This window comes from Myripristis murdjan, chromosome 16 (assembly GCF_902150065.1).
Source record: "Myripristis murdjan chromosome 16, fMyrMur1.1, whole genome shotgun sequence".
NCBI classification, from domain to species: domain Eukaryota; kingdom Metazoa; phylum Chordata; class Actinopteri; order Holocentriformes; family Holocentridae; genus Myripristis; species Myripristis murdjan.
The window spans coordinates 8,384,896-8,403,584 of NC_043995.1; the positions used below are offsets into that span (position 1 = coordinate 8,384,896).

Sequence of the window (18,689 nt, forward strand, 5' to 3'; positions counted from 1 at the left end):
TTTTTTTCACAAATACAGAAAAATAATATTTGAAATCTGCTGGGCAGCTATTCACTATTCAAACTATTCACAAAGCAGTAATCCTGCACTGTCATTCATGACAGAAAAAGAAAATAGGTAAATCAGCTAGTGTAATCCTCGGTTAATGAAAATACATGGACGTCTGGTCCAGTTTGTAAAACAGGCCCGCATGTTAATTTTTGTGCCGTGAAATGTTTTGTCTGTTCTCTCTTTGATTATTTGTCCTCGCCAACCTCTCAGCTCTTGGCAAAGACTTGTGTTGTTTGGTAACAGTAACTACTGGGAAACACACATTTCTCTGCACACACAAACACACACCACACAGTAGTCTGCTGTGTGTGTGTGTGTGTGTGTGTGTGTGTGTGTGTGTGTGTGTGTGTGTGTGTGTGTGTGTGTGTGGGTTTCTTTTTTCTGTTTTTTCTCCATCAGGTTTTCAAGTCAAAAGATCTTTTTGGGCATGAAATGCAAAGCACTTCTTGTCAAAGCAGAAACATCAAGTAAGCAATATACAGATTCATTTAAAACTAATGATAAGGTAACTAGTTTATCAAAGATTTATTTATCAATGGAAATACAATATGCATCTTTTTGTTTCAGTGTTAATGCCCTCTCTTCTGAAATTGTAACAAAAAATCCATATCCCGCTGTAAACGTGGTACATGTTTTTTTCCCTCTAGAGTATATTACAGTTCTTCATTTGGAGACATGTTGGTTTTTTGTTCGTTCTCTTTTACCATAGCAACCTTTTCCAAAATCCTGCAGAAAGACCAGACAGAGAATTTACTGAAAAACCAGCAATTTTTAAGTAAATGTCAAAGTTGTACATTCCCATCATGCAGCAATATCTTAAAACCCCAGTACGCAATCTGTGTGTAAGTTGAAAAAATCAAGTTGAAATGGTCCACATTCCCTGTAGACTCAATATTGTTGAGTGTCATAGGTCACATTGGAGAAAGGAGACCATCTAGACCAGAACTGGGTGATATGGACATATAAACTAAAGACAACACCATATTACAATGATATGCAAAGTCTCTTTGCCTCATATCAAAATATCAGTACAATCTCAAAATATTGCCCATCCCTAATGTTGACTCGACCACAAGGGCGACTCAAGCATTTTGTGACAGCTGGAGTGTCACACAAATTGTGGATCGGGACTTTTAAAGATTGGAGCAACAGGTGTTGAACCTTGCAGCATCCCAAAGGCTGAGCTGAGTCTGAAAATATTGTATTTTATCCGTATATTACATTAGGTGACATTAAACGGAGCATTGCATGGTTGTTGTTTGGTCATATGTATCATACAGATATGATGTTAACCAACACTGAACACCTAATCTATATAAACAGACTTGGTGCTCACTCTTGTTCAGCATTGCATTCTTGTCTGTTCCTGCCACAGCCTCCATTTTAAACCCCTCCTCCCCACCAGCCTCCCCCTGTATTAGCATTTAGGATTTAACTAGGCGGGCTGTGCGTGTTTGTTCATTTGATGGGCTTGTTGTCTGTTGTCATGTTCATTTAATAGCATAGTAGAGTCTCTCTTGGGCTCCGCGGTGGGATTTTGTAAGCTCATTCGAGTGTGTCTCATGCTTGTACAGATTTGCTCTGAAGCATCTCATGAGCAGAGCCACACCGTCATCTTCAAAAAAAAAAAAAAAAAAAAGAAAAAAAAAAAGGTTTATGTCTTGACAAGACTGTCCCGACTGAACGATGTCAGCTTTGGCCCTAACCCTTAAACCATGGAAGACCTGAAAGCCTATAAAGGTTTGCAGGTGTACAGCTTTGTCATATGTGGCTGGGGAGACAACAGGATGATCAGGAGAGTGAAAAATAGAGTTCAGTAAAAGACTGGAGTTGATTAATTTGTTGCCAGTGGTGGATACCCGCGATTTGAGGGGGCAGCTGCACAAATTCATTGTTTCCAGGGGGCTCTGGTGTCACCGAGTCATGAGTGGGGGAGCAGCTGGAACAGGGCTGAGATTTAAAAATGGCCTACTATCTTTCTTCAAGCTCTCCTGTGATATGTAACAGTTTGTAATAATGTCGCTGTGACTGGAAAGCTGAATATCTGCGGCTTCTTGCTGCGGGAGCGAACACAAAATGAATGTGCTGCAGGGTGTTTTCTGTCGCCTATGGAGGGATAGGTGACATTTAGCAACATGCTTCAAGAAACGGCCATACTCTACACGCGAAAAAGCAGAACACTCGCCGACTTTCACAGCTTCTGCCACCACAGGCATCACCTTAAGCTGATACAGTAGTGAGATTACACTTGTCTGTTTTGTATTATGTGTGGAGTATTATCTGAGAGTGTCTGTTTGCCTGTTAGTATAATGTCTGATAATGCCTGACAATATCACGTCAGTTGCAACACACTATTTAGGATTACTGCAGAAAATGTGCTGCGTGCTACATGTTGCTGCTTATATTGTGTGCAATCTGCCACTGATGCAATCTGATTAATGATTATAATGATTCCAGCAATTATGATCATTAATACTGAGCAACCAAACAATGCTAAACTAATGGAAATGACAGTGTTGCTGTCTTAGTTTTTATGGGAAGGCATATATATGAGCAGTTATTATATTCATAACATGCAGCCCACACAATTCACAAACTTACAGGTCATACATTTATTATTGAAGAGAGAGAGAGAGAGAGATTGAGAGAGAGAGAGAGAGAGAGAGAGAGAGAGAGAGAGAGAGAGAGAGAGAGAGAGAGAGAGAAGTAAGTGACAGTGGGTGAAAGAGAGAATAATTCTAAATATTTTTTCTATCAGGTTCATCTTATTTAGTGTGGCACTTTCTCAGCAACTCAATAGCTTTTTGAGCTTTATTTTAAAATCTTGCATTTTTGAAAGACAGGGGAAAATAAGGGCAGAATAAAATAATTTTAACAGGAAGTGCTGTGGTTGCTGATGTGCCGCACTGATTACCTGCCCTCACTATTTTTGTTGTTATTGTTAATCAAAAGCATATTCAGCAGTATAAAGCACTTGAAACTTAAAATTTGGGTATAATTTATTAGCAATCAGCGCTCCACTTTGAGCGGCTTACAGTGCCATGTTACATGCTCACATTATTTGCACTGGAAGCGAGGCCGGGGAGAGGGTGTGGGGGGGACGGTGGGGGGGTATGCCAACTTGTCATCCAGGAAGAGTCATTAAATTTGATTTCACCCCAAAGTATGTTGAGCAGCGGAACATGGAGGACCTAAAAAGCCAAGAGTGGACAGGAATCCATAAACCTGAGATTTGGTCCCTTCCCTCAAATGTCTCCAGAACTGAGTTTTAAAATGTCTTTCCAAGGAGCATGACTCTGGCCCCGGTCGCAGGCAGTGTGTTCATTATGTTCACTTGATAAAGGAGGCTATCGGGCTCACATGATTAAAGTGAGCCTGCAGCTACTTCAGCTACAGTGTTAACATTAGATGCCAGTGTTACAGTAGCTGGCCGGTTTAGCTATAATCCACTTTATGAGCTTTAATGGTAGATGCAACAATAAGAAAAAAATAAATAATAATAAGAAATAAATAAATTAAATGAAATAAATAAAATGTTAGCACATATTAGCCTCCTTTAATAAGACATAATGTTGAGTCTTAATTGGCCAGCACACCTTATATTTGGGTGAAATTACTTCCCAGGTGTAAGATGATCTGAGCAGACCTTGGACTGATTGTTGTTTGCTGTGATGTCTTTGTAACTGCTTGAGCCTATCCATCACTGTCCTCCTTTTTTTTCTAAATAATTTAGCTTCCCCTTGATGTGCAACAATTTTGGAAGTCCATAAATGAGCTCTTCCTCTGTTATTCCTGTCTAATTGGAGCAGCCCTCCACAAGTTGGCTATACTGTCTGCAATGTGACACACAGCCCCTTGTGCTGGTGTTAAATGATGGTCTTCCAACGTGGCCACTAGGGGGTTCTAGAAATGCTTCCACAATGCTTATGCAATTAAGATAATAATGTTCTCTTTATTTTTCATGCAGCTACGGTACAGGAAGAATATCTCTATCTCATGCTTTCGCATACACACACACACACACACTGCACTCTTCTCACAGTGTCTGTCTCCCTAATGGACCCGTTATCTATTTGATGGCTCTTGCCAACTTTTGACCATTTATTTTCCTCATTCTATTGCCCTTCCTGGCTCATCTTTCTGTTGCCCCACCTCCACCCTAACCCCCCACACCCCCACCCTCCCACACACACACACACACACACACACACACAGTTTTCTTGTGAGAAAGGATTTATTTTTTTCCCTGAATGAGATTCTGTTCTTGCTTTTACTTTATTGTAACACATTATGACAGCCTGTGCAGGGGGCACACCAATGTTACAGTAAGTTGCTGATGTTGCCAAATGGGGCTATTACATGCACCTCACCAATACAGAATTTCACCACACTCATCAGCAGGGTTGATTGGGCTTATTCCGTGACAAGAAAACCTAGAATGAATGGGATCAGAGGGTTTTTTTTTTTTATTCACAATTAATTGAATCACCATTGCTGGGAAGAAAAAATAAGCTTGGAGTGTCCAGTGTGCAACTTGGACTATAAACTCTCCGAAATGGTACCTGAGCATGAAAGGAAAGGGCGAGGGAAACCAAACAATACACTGACCTCAAGGATTTAGACTTGGCCTAAGCAATGTGGGCCCAACAGAGGGAGGCCTTATTTGGCTGTTAGGAACCCTACACTGACCTCCATGCAGCACACAGAAAAATGAAAAACCTGTCAGCAGCACGTTGGACTATTTTTCTGAGTCAAATGCACATTGCACAGAGCACAGTCGAAGTCACACCGTACGCACAGTGTGCCAACTGACATTTGGTAATTTTCGGTAATTAATTATCAGTTGGTGTGGAGGACCAGGCCTCAGTCATGGCTAATCAAATCACCATTTTTCCCTCCTGTTAAGAGCACTTCCTTTAAGATCTCTTTAATGATAAATCAGGTGCCATTAGGTGGCAGAATACACGCAAGAGAGCAGTCAGTTGCTGCCACAGAATCTGGAGAGGAACAGCATCTGACTCAAATGGTGGCACATAGGAACAGGAAATTTTGTTGCTGCACAATAGTTCAGTCCCAGTCCCAGTCTCAGTCCCAGTCCCAGTTCAAAAGTGAAATCGTAACGTCATCTTGCATTTTCATTAGTTACCTTAAACCTAGCATAACTAAAAATGAACCTCCTATCATATATAAAGTAGAATCCTCAATAGATCACCCCATTTAGTGACCATTATCTTCCTGGAAGGGCTAACCTTCAGTCCTCTGAAGTGTCCTTCGAAGGAGGTAGCCCCTGAATGGAGACACAACCTTTCTGTCTGTGTGGGTGAAAGACTGCTCAGAGCAGTTCCACCACAAAACAATCCCCCAAGAGGAAATGTTTTTATAGATGAAGAACTGCCATGAGTGAAAATATGGTACCTGAAATAAGCTGCCAAGGGCGGATGATGTTACCTTGGGAGGAGTGAACTTGTATTGTCGTGATTCTAGGAGAATCATTGCTCAGTGTAGGAAACAGCTCAATGATGTAGATGAGGAACCAAACAGAGGTTTTCTTCATAAATAATCTCATTCATTTTTCTTTGTTTTAATGGAAATAACAAATTGAGACTCAGTAGCAGACTTGGGGTAAACAGTGAAGCTATAGCTGGAGTGTGGTGACTGGTGAAATAAGATATATCTTGTTTCCGAGGGTTTTGAACCTCAGTGCTTTACTCCTCTTTATATGTTACTGTGGAGGGATTTAGAAGTGCTAAGGCAGCAGTGACAGTAGCTTCACATAAAACTGAATTATCCAGTAAAACAAAATATCATCAATTTCTCCAGAATCATTTTTGGGAACTTTCCTAAATTTCCTCTCCAGCCAAATATTGGACTCCTGATACAGTCTGTGAAAACTGCTCTATAACAACAGCTAATAAATGAGTGAGGTCAAACATATAGGTGTGTGTGTATGTGCGCGCACATGTGTGCCTGTGTGCATGTGCGTACATTTCTGTGCAGTCCAGCTCACTGTTTCATTGTTAGCCTTTCCCCACATCACTGAGCCAGTGTTTAATGGCTGGAGCCATTTCACCAGCCTCAGCTTGGATATTAGGGCAGCTTACAGCTACAACGTTTCTGCTGTGTGCGTGTGAATTTCTGTGTGCGTTTGTTTGTGTCAGTGTGTGTGTATGTGTGTGTGTGTGTTTTCATGTATTCTGCTGTTGGGGATTATACAGTAATGGAAGTTGGGAAAACCTACTCACCACCCATTGTTCCTCCTTGCAAAAGCTTGTTATACGTCATTTTAACAAGCACTGTTAGTCCTCAGAAGTGTTTTTTCTGTTCTCGTGTAGCATGCTTTACTCACTTGATGTTAGTCTGAGGTACACTAATGAACCAAATGAAAGAAACATACACTATGACATTCTGAATTCCAGCCTATTGATATTTTTTTTACCTGGTAACTATGACATTATGGGGAAATACATTTATACATTATTGTATTTTGAATACCATAAGAACAGCTTGTTAGTGTTGTTTGCATTCAAACCAAAAGTTGTTTTTTTATTTTTTTTAGTTCAGTTCAGTATCAATGCAGGATATCCACACACAATTCAATAGAGGGCAACTCTTTGTAGATTTTTAAGTGTCAGTGGACACTAAAGACGGTCATCACAGCAGTGAGGAGCACCAATGAGCCAACAACCTGGAGAACGTCCCCACACAGGTTAAACACCTGGAGCTCCCCACCAGTCTGTCAGAACGCAAGAAGCTTCTTGGATGAGAAGTGAAACGTCTTCGAGAATCTACAAGCAAGTCCAGCTACCCTCGATTCAAATCTGTGTGGGGAGACCCATGACCTGGATGACTGAGAACCTCAACAGATACCACATGATGACTTCTTGATGTCTGTGTGACAAGCCTGGTGAATAAAAATAGTACTAACTTCAAAATATTGAGGTATCCCTTTCATGTAAGAGCCTGTGACAAACAATTGTCTTAGATCAGCAGGAGTTTCTGCCGTCTTTGTGTGCTACTGAAGAGAAGAAGCAGAACAGAAGAAGTGTCCTCACTATAAACCTGACAGGTTGTCAGCCGTCTACAATGTCGCTTTCTCTGTCTGTCAGACCGCTCAAACTAAACACAACAACAGAATAGGGATATTGTCCCTTAGGCTGTAGTTAGGTGTGTGTGTGCGTGTGCGTGTGTGTGCATGTGTGTAGATATGTGCACATGCTCTCCCGACTGTGTGTGTGAATTAATATGGATGCCTTCCACAGCACATAAACTGATTTTAACCCTCATTTCAACATGCCTAACCTTTATACAAACCCTAATCCTAAATCGTATTTGAAAGTATTAATTCATTTTTTTTTTCATCTGTATTTGTATTCTCTGTTGCGGCTTATTACTACTGGCAACACTGGTGAGTCTGTGTGTGTAAACCACTGAAACACTCGACGATAGTGTCAAGTCTAGGTTACATTCTCCATGTTCACTGTTGGACACGCTTGGCCATGTCCAAACCAATGTTTTGGGGACATTATTCGCCATGAATTTAGTTATATCTGGCAGTCTTTATAATTTGAAATTGAGGTGTTGTATAAATGAATATATTTGTGAACCTCCAAACGGCTCCATGATGTCTCTGCTTTGAGTGGCAATAAACCAGAAATGTGGGAAGGAGTCCAAAGCGGCCCAGCAGATCAGTCGCAGTTCTTAGAGTCTTACGTCGTCCTGCATGTTTTTGTAGAAGAGCAAAGCTACACTGGCAGCTTTTGCAGGCTATACCGGCACCGCAGTCACTGATGGCGTATGTACAGTGGCATTTTGACAAACAACCATAAATTAATAAACCATAAATTGGCCTCTGCCAAACTGGAATTGATTGTTCATGCGCTCATATGCAGCAACAGTTGTTTGTTTGCAATAAACAGAAGAAGAACTTGCTGATAAGCACCATAGCTAAACAGGCCATGGAAATACTACTACCTACTGAAACTCAAACTTAGTCAAAGGAAAATCCTAGGACAACTAAATACATTAATCGTCCAGAGGAGCTAAAGCTACTAAAATGGACAGCAACCATCTCTGAGCTAAAACTGGACTGAACGTGACGCACAAAAGCAATGACCAGCTATCACAAAATGTGGCACCAAAATCAAGAGGGGCAAAAAGAATCACAGGTGCTGCTTTTGTCTTTCTTGTGTTGCCCCCTTGGATTAATCCAACTTGTGTGGCTCTGTGGATTCATATATATATATATATATATATATATATATATATATATATATATATATATATATATATATATATATATGTATATAGATACACACATACACATATATAATACATATACATTTTTTGTACTTTTTCATTTTCCTGAGCATTGGTGTCATTTTTCATGAGGAAACACTGTGTGTTTTGTTTGGCACCCTTGTGGTAAGGCTGGGTGCACATCATGCTGGGTGTACATTTATACATGAGCAGTCCCACAAAGATGATTATCTGCCATCCAAATGTACATAATGTGTGCATGCAGCAAAGAGGAGGAGTGCGAGACATTGTGGAGACAAAGAAAGATAAATTGAGAGGAGGGAGATGATAAGAGAGGCCCAGCAGTGTGGCCTGTTATTCAGATAGAAATCAAGTTAAAACAGCGCAATGACAAAGTACTCCTAAACGCAGTATAATCACACAGCACTCTGTTTCTCTGTCTACTTAAGAGTACTAAAGCCATCCATCCCCCCAGGCACTCCAAATATCTTTGTATAAACCTTAAGCTCTGAACGCTCTCTCTGCTGAGATGAGCCCTTCTCAGTTTTCATTTTGCTGGAATGAAGAAATATTCCTCTTTAAGCAGGCGGGGTAATTGCACAGTTTATTTTTGCAATCATGTCTGCGTCTTGTGTCAGCATAATTTTTGCAAAAATAAATTTGATCTCTTTTACAACTTAGAAATCCTCTAAGCTCACAAAAACGTGCATCCCTCCGCATCTTCTGATCTATGAGGCATTTTAAAGTTAAATACAGTGATCCATGAATTTAGACTTCCTCTGCTTTTTTGAAATGATTTCAAGTTACCACAGACAAGAGTGCGAGCCAACAGGCAGCTGTAAGATGCAGTTAAAGGGACAGTGTGGGATTTAGCGGCATCTAATGGTTGCATGGCAGAATGCACCAAAACGGCAGTACCCCCCACCCTTCCCCTGGCCAAGCACATCCTCCGAGGCTACAGAGGCTTGCAGAGTCCACTTTTCTCAACTACAGTAAATAACAGCATCACAATCTGAGACGACCACGACAAGTAACCAGCTCAAGTTATTTAGCCTGCAGAACGTTACATGATAACTTACACATAAGGTAAGGACATTATTATTAGTTGTGGTGATGTGATATCCTCGCGTATCTCTGTATCAGTATAATGCTGGAAAAAAAGCACCTACATGCACAGTGAAACACTTTGTAGTGTCAAATTTTGAACGTCAATATGGGAAATCATTTCTGGACAGCCCAAGAATTTCCTTTTGGGTCAGTGAAATTCAACTGGACAATCGACTGGTATAAACTGTCAGCTGTCTTGTTGTGGTTCATGCCAGGATACTCCTCAATATATGTTTTTGCTGAGTCATGCTAAAAATACAACCCATTATACACGCCCTCCTGCTTTTTAACAAAGTTTAAAGATAAGCATTTTAAATAACTTTTTGCAAACCAAGGCCCACAATCCCGCCCCACTCCAGCTACTTCCTGTTGGCTCAGAAGCCTGCGGGGCATCAGAAGCTGCAGCCGATCAGGTTTAAGTTACAGTCTGGTGAACTTTTGCATGGGAGGTCACAGTTAGCTAATCCTATTTGTAATCAAGGCTTTCTTCTTTCGCAGGTCCAGAGAGAGACCGCGGTGTCTTTGCAGAAACCGCTATCGCAGTCTATAGCCGTGCGGGTCACGCTGTGTGGAGTTATTTAGCATGTTAACTATGCCTGTTTGCTGTGTTGTTTGAACCACACTCCCTGCGCTTTGATGATTAGCCAGTGGCTTTGTTTCCATGTCAAGGCTGGTTTGTCGAAGTATGGCTGTAAGAGTTGTACAGATGGCGTGATAACTGTGCTGTTGTTGAGCTGGATTAGAGGTGGAAGAGATGAATGTGAGCTTGGATGCGTTATTTCAGGTTCACTTAATTATCTATGTTGTTATTGAAGTTTTACACCCTGTTTAAGAAATATTACACCCTGTCTTTAAGTTTTACCTTTGAATTATAATTGTAATAGTCGGATGAATGAAATTTTGGTCTTTTTGGCTGCTGAAGTGATGACTCGGCCTCTGTTTCTCTGTTTCCCTCTCTCTTCCTGACTATAGCCCCTGCAGAGCCGTTGCTGTGTAAATTCGCTGACGGAGGCCAGAAGAAGAGGCAGACCCAGGTCAAGTACCCCCAAAATGGCCGGCCGTGGCCACGGGAAGGAGAGGTGAGGTTTAAGACTCGATGTGCACTTTAATTATTTCATTTTCCAAACTGCTCATCAGCTGTAGCCATTACAGAAGCTCCTCATCAGCAACTGCAGCAGCTTTCTTCTGTCTCAAACGTTTTGCACAGCGTACAGAATAAGAGAATAACAAGGTCTCTCAGTTGACAGGTTTGCAGATCGTTCTTTTCACCTTAAAAACAGCTGAATATGAAAGAAATTTCAACTTTCCAAATAATTACTTTCATAGGTGGAGCAATGCAGCAGTAATCAGCAACATGAAGGCTTTTCTACCAATCAAAATGTTGGATTTTTTTAACTGATAGAAGTAACATTATGAAAGCCAAATGAGTTGTTATCATAACCCCAACTAGAGCATAACTACAAGTATAAACGTCTGTGAAAGCCATGCCTGCTCCTGGCACAAGCACAACCAGAGTCTTATCATAATAAGTCTAGCCTGTGACAACAAGTTTACAGCCCAGTGTTTCCCAAAGTCAGAGCAGTTACACTGAATTGTACAATGCTGGGCAGTATAATTAAAATATTGTGTCCAACAAGACGGCCTTTTTCTTAAAATGAGAAAAGCTGGCTGGTGTTCAGTTGACATCATTTTCGACATTTCATAATAGAGTTTCAGTGGTTTGGCTTGGTCCCTCAGTGTACATTCACTCCCTGTAGGGGTCATTATCAGCTTTCATGAACACAAAAAAAGACCAAATTAGACATCCTGCTGACAATATGAAAGCTTGCATATTTAAAAGTTGTTAAATGTCTTTTTAATATATAAGGCTAGACCCTGATGCCAATTCACATTTCCTTTTGTTAAAACTCCCACTTCCAGTCTGTCATCTCCAGAAGAAATGAAACATTGTTCGTCGGATTGAAAGCAGATCAACTATTGCACAACGTAGAGAGTTCAAAAGTTGTTAGTGTCAATACCACAGCATAAATTTACTGAGCGAGAGAAAGTGAATAATAATGGTACCACCCACACACTGTGTGCAGTTTTTCAAAGTTTCCCAACATCCATTGTACATGGAGGGTGAGAGAGAGCAGAGTGGTGAAGTGAAATGAAATGGACCCAGGCTGCTGCCACGGCAATAACTGGACACCACAGCCACCATGTTTTTGTTTGTGTTTGTGCATCTGGGTTATGTGTATGTTTGAAAAATCGGACATTATCTTGGTCGCCACGATAGGACCTGTATGGACTAATCGAGGCTTACTTATTATGGGCGGCCCTGTGCTTCTCTGATTCTTTTGTGCATCTCATTGTCAACGGAGGTGATTAGTCATCCAGGTTTTAGTTTTCAAATAAATGAGCAGTGCCTTCAGTGCGGTCCTCCTCACATTTGTCAGAGGATCGCCTCCTGACAAGCCCCCACTTGGCCTTGCTGTGGAAAAGCAGCTATTCAGGGATTTATACGTGCATTGCAGCCAGGTCTTGAGGCTGAGTGATGGAGACATCTGGCCATGGAGGCGCTTTGAGGCGCCTCACCGCCTCCGCTCGCTCTTGTACTCAGTCAGCCGCCCCTAATCTCTCAGGACCCCTCTCTCCTAAATGAGTCTGGCCTTGGGACTGTGACACACACATGCACACACACAAAAACACGCGTAAACAACCCACTCAGCTGCAGAAGAATACATCCACACAGAGGTATTCACGCAGATGGATGGAAGCAGCAACATGTGGGCACGCATGAACGTGCACTGAAGCTGGCATTAGACAGCGGTTAAAGAAGCATGTTCTGCCTCTGCCAAAAGATTTTTGGCAACTTTAGAGGACAACACACAAACATGAAGATGATTTCTCCTCCTGAAGTGCAGAGGACTGAGTTAGGTTTGATTGAAATAGACAATCCAGTGAACTGGCGGGGAACTAGCACTGAAGACAGATTTTGCTCAAGGTGACAAGCTGAATTCTTGTGTACCTGTGATCGACTTTCTTTACCTTCACTTAATCACATGTTTGTGGAATGGCGGTTACGGGAAAGAGTTCTATTCCCAGGAAAGATTAATTTTTGCCATTTGATGTCATCAGTGCCTAGCCCTCTTTTCTGCTGCCGCTACAATCTCTCTATTCCCTTGTTCCCGACTAGAAACAGCATTTGAGAAAAAAACAAACAAATATTGCAGCAGAGTTCAGCATCGGGGCACACTTTCAACTCATCTGCCAATTTGGAGAGAGGAGCATTGTGTGGAATATAGAACAAGTACAAATGACTTCTGGAGGATGGCAGGCAGAGATAGAGGGAGACACAGATTGAGGAAAAAAAAACATCAGAGGACTAAAAACACTATTGTTGCTTTAAGTTTACTCTAACATCGCCAGCAGGCAGCTGCTCATGGATGAATATCTTGTTTTTTTTTCAAAGCCCAGTAGAGAGCAACACAGTCTCATTCATTTAAACCGCACCCTACAAGATATGAGACAGATAGAAAACACACACACACAGAAAATGTCACTTGATGATAAACACTTGACTTAATAGGGACAACAACTCTCTTAAATAGAGAGGGGGAGGAGCCGAGAGAACAGTAAGAACACTTAAAGACACTCTTGAATTTATTTATTAATATTGTTGTAATGCAGCTGGATGGAAAGCAAACGCAAACCCCATTCATTTCTATTCATTTAGCTGTAGCCAGTGGGTATGCTACTGTAGGATAGTATTATGCTGTCACCATGAGCAGCATGTAAGGATACCACATCACGTCTACACACACACACACACACACACACACACACACATACCAACTTTGTGAAGAACAGCATTCCTGCCCCTATTAGCACCTTCTCTGGTAATTGTACTATATTTGTGAGAACCTATGCTCTGAACCTGATACTTATAATTGGTTCTCTCTCTCTCTCTCTCTCTCTCTCTCTCTCTCTCTCTCTCTCTCTCTCTCTCTCACACACACACACACACACACACACACACACACAGTCATTTTATTGTACGTAAGAGCTTTTAACAGAGTCATTTGGGACCGCTGAGCCATTTTTCAGTGTTCCTTATTGAGTGGGTGTTTATGTCCCTCTCAGTTGTTTAGCCTCTTGTTGAATCTTGTTGGGTATGCTTTGTTTATTTTACCTCGTGAATGTGTCTGGCTTTGTCTTTGTCTCTGGCACCATCTTTCTCTCTCTCTCTCTCTCTCCCTCTCGTTCCCTCTCTCTCTGTGCTCTTTCTCATTTCAGCTTCGTTGGCATAACTGTTCATCAGGAACAATACTGCCAAAGCAATTTGCAGTTTGAAATGTCACTTTTTTTTTTTTTTTTTTTTTTTTAAAGCCAACAGTTTATAAATTCAAACTTTAATTAGATGTTAAATGCATGCACTGTACAACGTGACATAATTGCTGGTATCTGGTGTAAAACAGCTTCAGAACTGAGAGCGTGCAGAGGACATTTTGATAACCTGTGTATGTGTGTGTGTGTGTGTGTGTGTCTCTCTCTCCCTCACTCCCTCCAGACTGGTATGGCGTTGACGTACGATCCCTCCGCAATGCAGAACGGGTATGTTTTTTTCTTCTTCTATTGACAAACCTGTCTGTCACTTTAAATGCGTACAGTCGTCGGTGTTCATTTCACATTCCCTGCTAATCTCAGTTAGGCACATCTCACAGTATTCCGCACTTGCTTAAGTCTCCTATGTCCATGTTTTTTTTCCCCTCCCCACCCATTTTCAAGACACAGCACATTTGCAAACATGCGCACATGCACATACATCAACCAGCTATCAGTAGTCATGTGCACAAGGACACATGCATGCAAATGAGCTCACCAGACCCACACACTGAGACAACGGCACCACAGCAATCTATTACTGTAATCGCATTACTGTTTTTTTGTGAAGTAGGGCATTACTGCTGCAGTTTTAGTGATCACTAACAGGTTGTTACTTGTGTACATTATTGGCGTAACAATATCAGATGAGTCCCTTTGTCTGATTCTGCCTTCAAGTCCTGTTTGAAATATCAGAATTACAAACAGAGGCTGACACATGCAGGCCAACAAAGTGGTAACTACGACTCAGGAGCTTGGAATTCAGCGCTGAAGGCTCCGTCTTTATTAAAAAGCTTAAAAGATTTTGCATCTGTCATTACTCAGATTACTTCTTCAGTGTTTATTGTAAGCATCATCGCTTTAGGGTGCAGCACACAAGTAATGCAACAAGTAGTGTGGCTTTGTTACTTTTAACAAATGTAACGAGTAATGGGTGATTTATTGCTTTTTTCTAGTTATGGCCATAATGCGGCACAGGATAGGGCAAGACACACACACACACACACACACACACACACGAGCGTTTGCAATATTCATGCATACGTCTTTCTCTGTCTCTCTCGCTCACACACTCTCACACACATGCACGCTCTCTGCATGTCTTCCTCTCTCCCCCTCCCTCGCTCTCATATCAGAGTGATGCAGCTGGGCCATGTATTTATGCACCTATGCATACAACCTGTCAGACTTGTAGGTTTTGATCCCAGACAGAGAGGTTGGGTGGTGTTGCAGCGCCGCTGTAAGACTTTCGTCAGCCGAGGCTATCTGCACTGTTCCCAGGCTGAATGCAGAGTGCCGGCTGTTTAAGGGGGAAATTGGAGATCGGTCCTGTCTGCTAGGAATGCTGCCGGTGATATGATCCCAGGAGACGCATCCTCCCTCCTCCCTCTAGCTCACTGTTTCTCTTCTCCTCCTCCTCAGCTCAGTACTTCTTCCACTTTGTAGCCCTACTTTCCCTTTTCCTCCTCTTCCTTCTGGTAGTTCCTGCTCCTTAGCATCTCTGTTTACTCTTATACCCTAGTTCCTCACACACCTACTTGTTTTCCTTCTCTCTTTCCTTAGTGATTCCTCTCCATTTCCTGCTCCTTACCTGCTCTTACTTTACTTTCCCTCATACCTGTTTTCCAGTCTTTAGTCTCCTGCTCCTATTTCACTGCAGAAATCGCCATCAGAACAAGCCATTTAAGGTCATATTTGGTGTTAAAATCTTATTTTTCTTTCATCAAGATTGTGAGTGGGATGTTTCCAATGCACTTTAACTTGTTTAAGGGTTTTTTTTTTTCTGAGAACAAGTATGAATATGTTGAAACATGGCAGAAAAAAGCAAATAAGCCCTTGAAAAACACTTGATTCAAGAAAACGCTGGAAACAAGTTGATTAACTTTGGAAACTAGTGGGATTATCTCATAACACTGTCTGTTTTTTTGCACTTGTTTTAAGAATACAAAATTTAAAGAAAGAATATGAGACTAAATTACTTGTTAAGATGGACTTTTTTTTTGCAGTGCTCTCCTATTAATTCTCTTAATTCCTCTACTTCCTAGACTCTTTATTTCCTTATCACTAGCAGCTTTACTTGTGGACTTCCCCACTGTGTGCGTGCGCATGTGTGTATGTGTGTGTGTGTGTGTGTGTGTGGGCGTGCATGTTCACACACATAAATGCACGTGCACACGCATGCATCTGTGCAGCTTGCAGCGCTTAAGCCCCGTGCGACCTCTCTTCCGAGGTCACGGAGGCTCCTTCCGGCAAAGCGCTAAATGGCTATGAAATGCTAATGCAGCTAATTAGAGAGGAGAAAAGAGTGGAGGAGTGGGGGTTGGAAAAAGGGAGAGGGGCACGGCGAGGTCAAGAGGAGGGCGAGGGAAAATATAAAGTCAGCCCAAGGAGAGGGGAAGACTAAGAATCGATATCAGTTTTGTTGTTTGCTCCAAGCTCACGGAAGGCTGCTTTTCAGGGTCTGATGCGGATCTGATGATATTGGAAACATGTGTCCCTACCAGCCAGACCGCTTTGGCTCACAGCCTGTCCTCTCTTTTATCAGGGTGACAGGACACTCACTTTTTCCTCTGTCTCTTTGTCTAAGCATTTCTCTCCCTCCAACCTGTCTTTCTCCATCTCTTTCTTGCGGTCCTTGTCTCTCTCTCTTTCCTGTCTGTTCTTTGCTCTTTTGCCCACACACATGCATGCAGTCGCGCACACGTATATTCTGGCATGCTCACCCACATTTTTCAGCTCAAAAGTCACTGAGGTCAGCACTAAATCACTCGCTAATTTTCCAGGGCAAACTCCTGACAGTGCGGCTCGGTCACACCAGGGATTCGCAGAGAGCTTTTTAATTCAATCCCGTAGTAATGTTCTGTTCCCAATTACATGTTTAGTATATTGTTTAAACAGCTGTGCTACAGTTGCTATTGACAGCACACTGCTCAGGGCTAATAGTCCCCATCAATAACCTTGGAACTGTCCTCTACATACTATCTCTCTCTCTCTCAATACACATCACTCTAATGAAAAATACAATAAACACAATCAGAGAGCCGTATCGAATAACCAGGCTGTGTTCACTCGTTTGTATTCATCACTGACAGTAATACAGTACTGTATCTCTAACACAAGTCATACATTCATTGGATGGTCATGAAAACAGATGGATCCACACTACCCCAAGACCAAGTTAGAGATTTTTATTTTATTTTTTGTAGAGACGTTAAAGCAACACATTCACATAGACGTTCCACTTCTGTGATCTTTTTCGGGGATAAACGCCATTTGAAACACGTTAGCCACTATTTCCGCTGATTCCTGTGATGATAGTTTCTTAAAAGGCTTTTACCTGATTATAGACTGATTAAGATCTACCTATGTCCATTCCAGCTGTCGAAGATGATATAATTGCAATGGCATACTCAAACGGTGTGTCAGGTTTGACTATATCACTAAATGCAGTGCAGACACACTGTAGCTCAAAGGAAAAGTCAGCTAATAAAGAACATTTGTGACCCGGATACACACCGGTTCCTCTGAGGCTACTTGCGGGAGAAGGTAAGCCAGAGTTCAAAGGGACGATGGGGAAAATCTAGTGAAATCCACTGGAGGTGTTAAGGGGAAACCTAGGCAAAAATGAAGTTGAGCCATTGTTGACACAACTAAGGGAGAACAGGCAATGAACTCACTTATGAACTGGAGCTGAACCTCAGCAAGACAAAATATATAGTGCTAATAATTCATGAGATTTCTTATTTTTGGCTTCAAAGAATTGAACTAGGCCTACATTGTATTTTGGGAAGTGCGGAGCGTAACCACCGTACCACTGTTCTTTGCATACTAGTGCTAAGACTTCATCATTCCAAGTGGAGCATAAAAATTCAGCTGAGATTCTGTATGTGTGTATGTGTGTGTGTGTGTGTGTGTGTGTGTGTGTGTGTGTGTGAAGCCCACTCACACTCTAGAGCAGACCTATTCAACTAGTGGCCCACAGGCAAGATATGGCCCTTTAGATTTTTTTGTATGGCCCGCAAGAGGCTGTGAGTAAATCAGGCTGGCGTCTGTGATAGCCAATGATACAGGCCTGTTGTGTTCATTTGATAGATAGTGTTTTACTATATTCATCCTCTTTTCTATCATTATGGATGTGAATCTGTCGGAAAAAACACTATGGGCCCTGTTTTCGTGGGTGAGCAAAGTCCATCGCAAGCAGCACTGTGACCAATTTGTATTTTGGTGACCTGGAAACACAATTTGCCCGTTCATGTGTATTTTAGTGATTGAATTCCAGGCTTGGCACAAGGGCGCTGAAGGTGGTACACCAAAATGGGAGGTTTGTGAAGATGAGGAAGTGCAAGTTGATGTATTATTGTGGTAAAGAATGAAGTCATCACAGTAAAACCCTGGAGGACCACGTCAAATTTCACTGCAGCGTCAGTCCTGTGATCCCTGCAGCCCTCCAAGGCGCTCTGCATGTGTGGCTGTTAAGAGACTTATTACACACATGGCTTATACATTATATTATATTATATGCCATATATTATACCAACTAATCTGCAGCAACATACGTATATTTAACATTACATTGTCGAGGGCAAGAACCATATAGTGCAGTGAACATTTCTCATGCTGCTTTTTACATGCACGGACAAGTCAGCTGGTACATTGCAATACATTCTTCATGGCATGCTGTGTTTTGCACAAGATGTGTAGGCCTCTATATATTGTGCATTATGCCAACATGACTTTTCAGATGACACATTACAAATGGTAAGGCAGAGAGAGGCTGAACTGAATGTGGTAAAGGTATATCAGGCCAACTTGATGTATAGCCATGGATTAAATTTTCCTTTTTGTATTAGGTACTTTTGTTACTCACTGTTTAAGAAAAAATCAGTAATGATTTGGATGTTTACTTTGTT

The 18,689-nt window shown here is 41.7% G+C and overlaps 1 protein-coding gene across 2 annotated transcripts in view; it reads left to right on the forward strand.

Annotated features, from left to right (window-relative positions):
* The window catches only part of LOC115373884 (RNA-binding motif, single-stranded-interacting protein 3), a 143,794-nt gene that overhangs the window by 101,822 nt on the left and 23,283 nt on the right, over positions 1 to 18,689 (forward strand). For both annotated transcript variants that reach the window (XM_030072508.1, XM_030072509.1), the window contains exons 7-8: positions 10,387 to 10,493; positions 13,967 to 14,010. In XM_030072508.1, the coding sequence (XP_029928368.1) occupies positions 10,387 to 10,493; positions 13,967 to 14,010 (151 nt within the window). The remainder of the gene's footprint in view (positions 1 to 10,386; positions 10,494 to 13,966; positions 14,011 to 18,689) is intronic.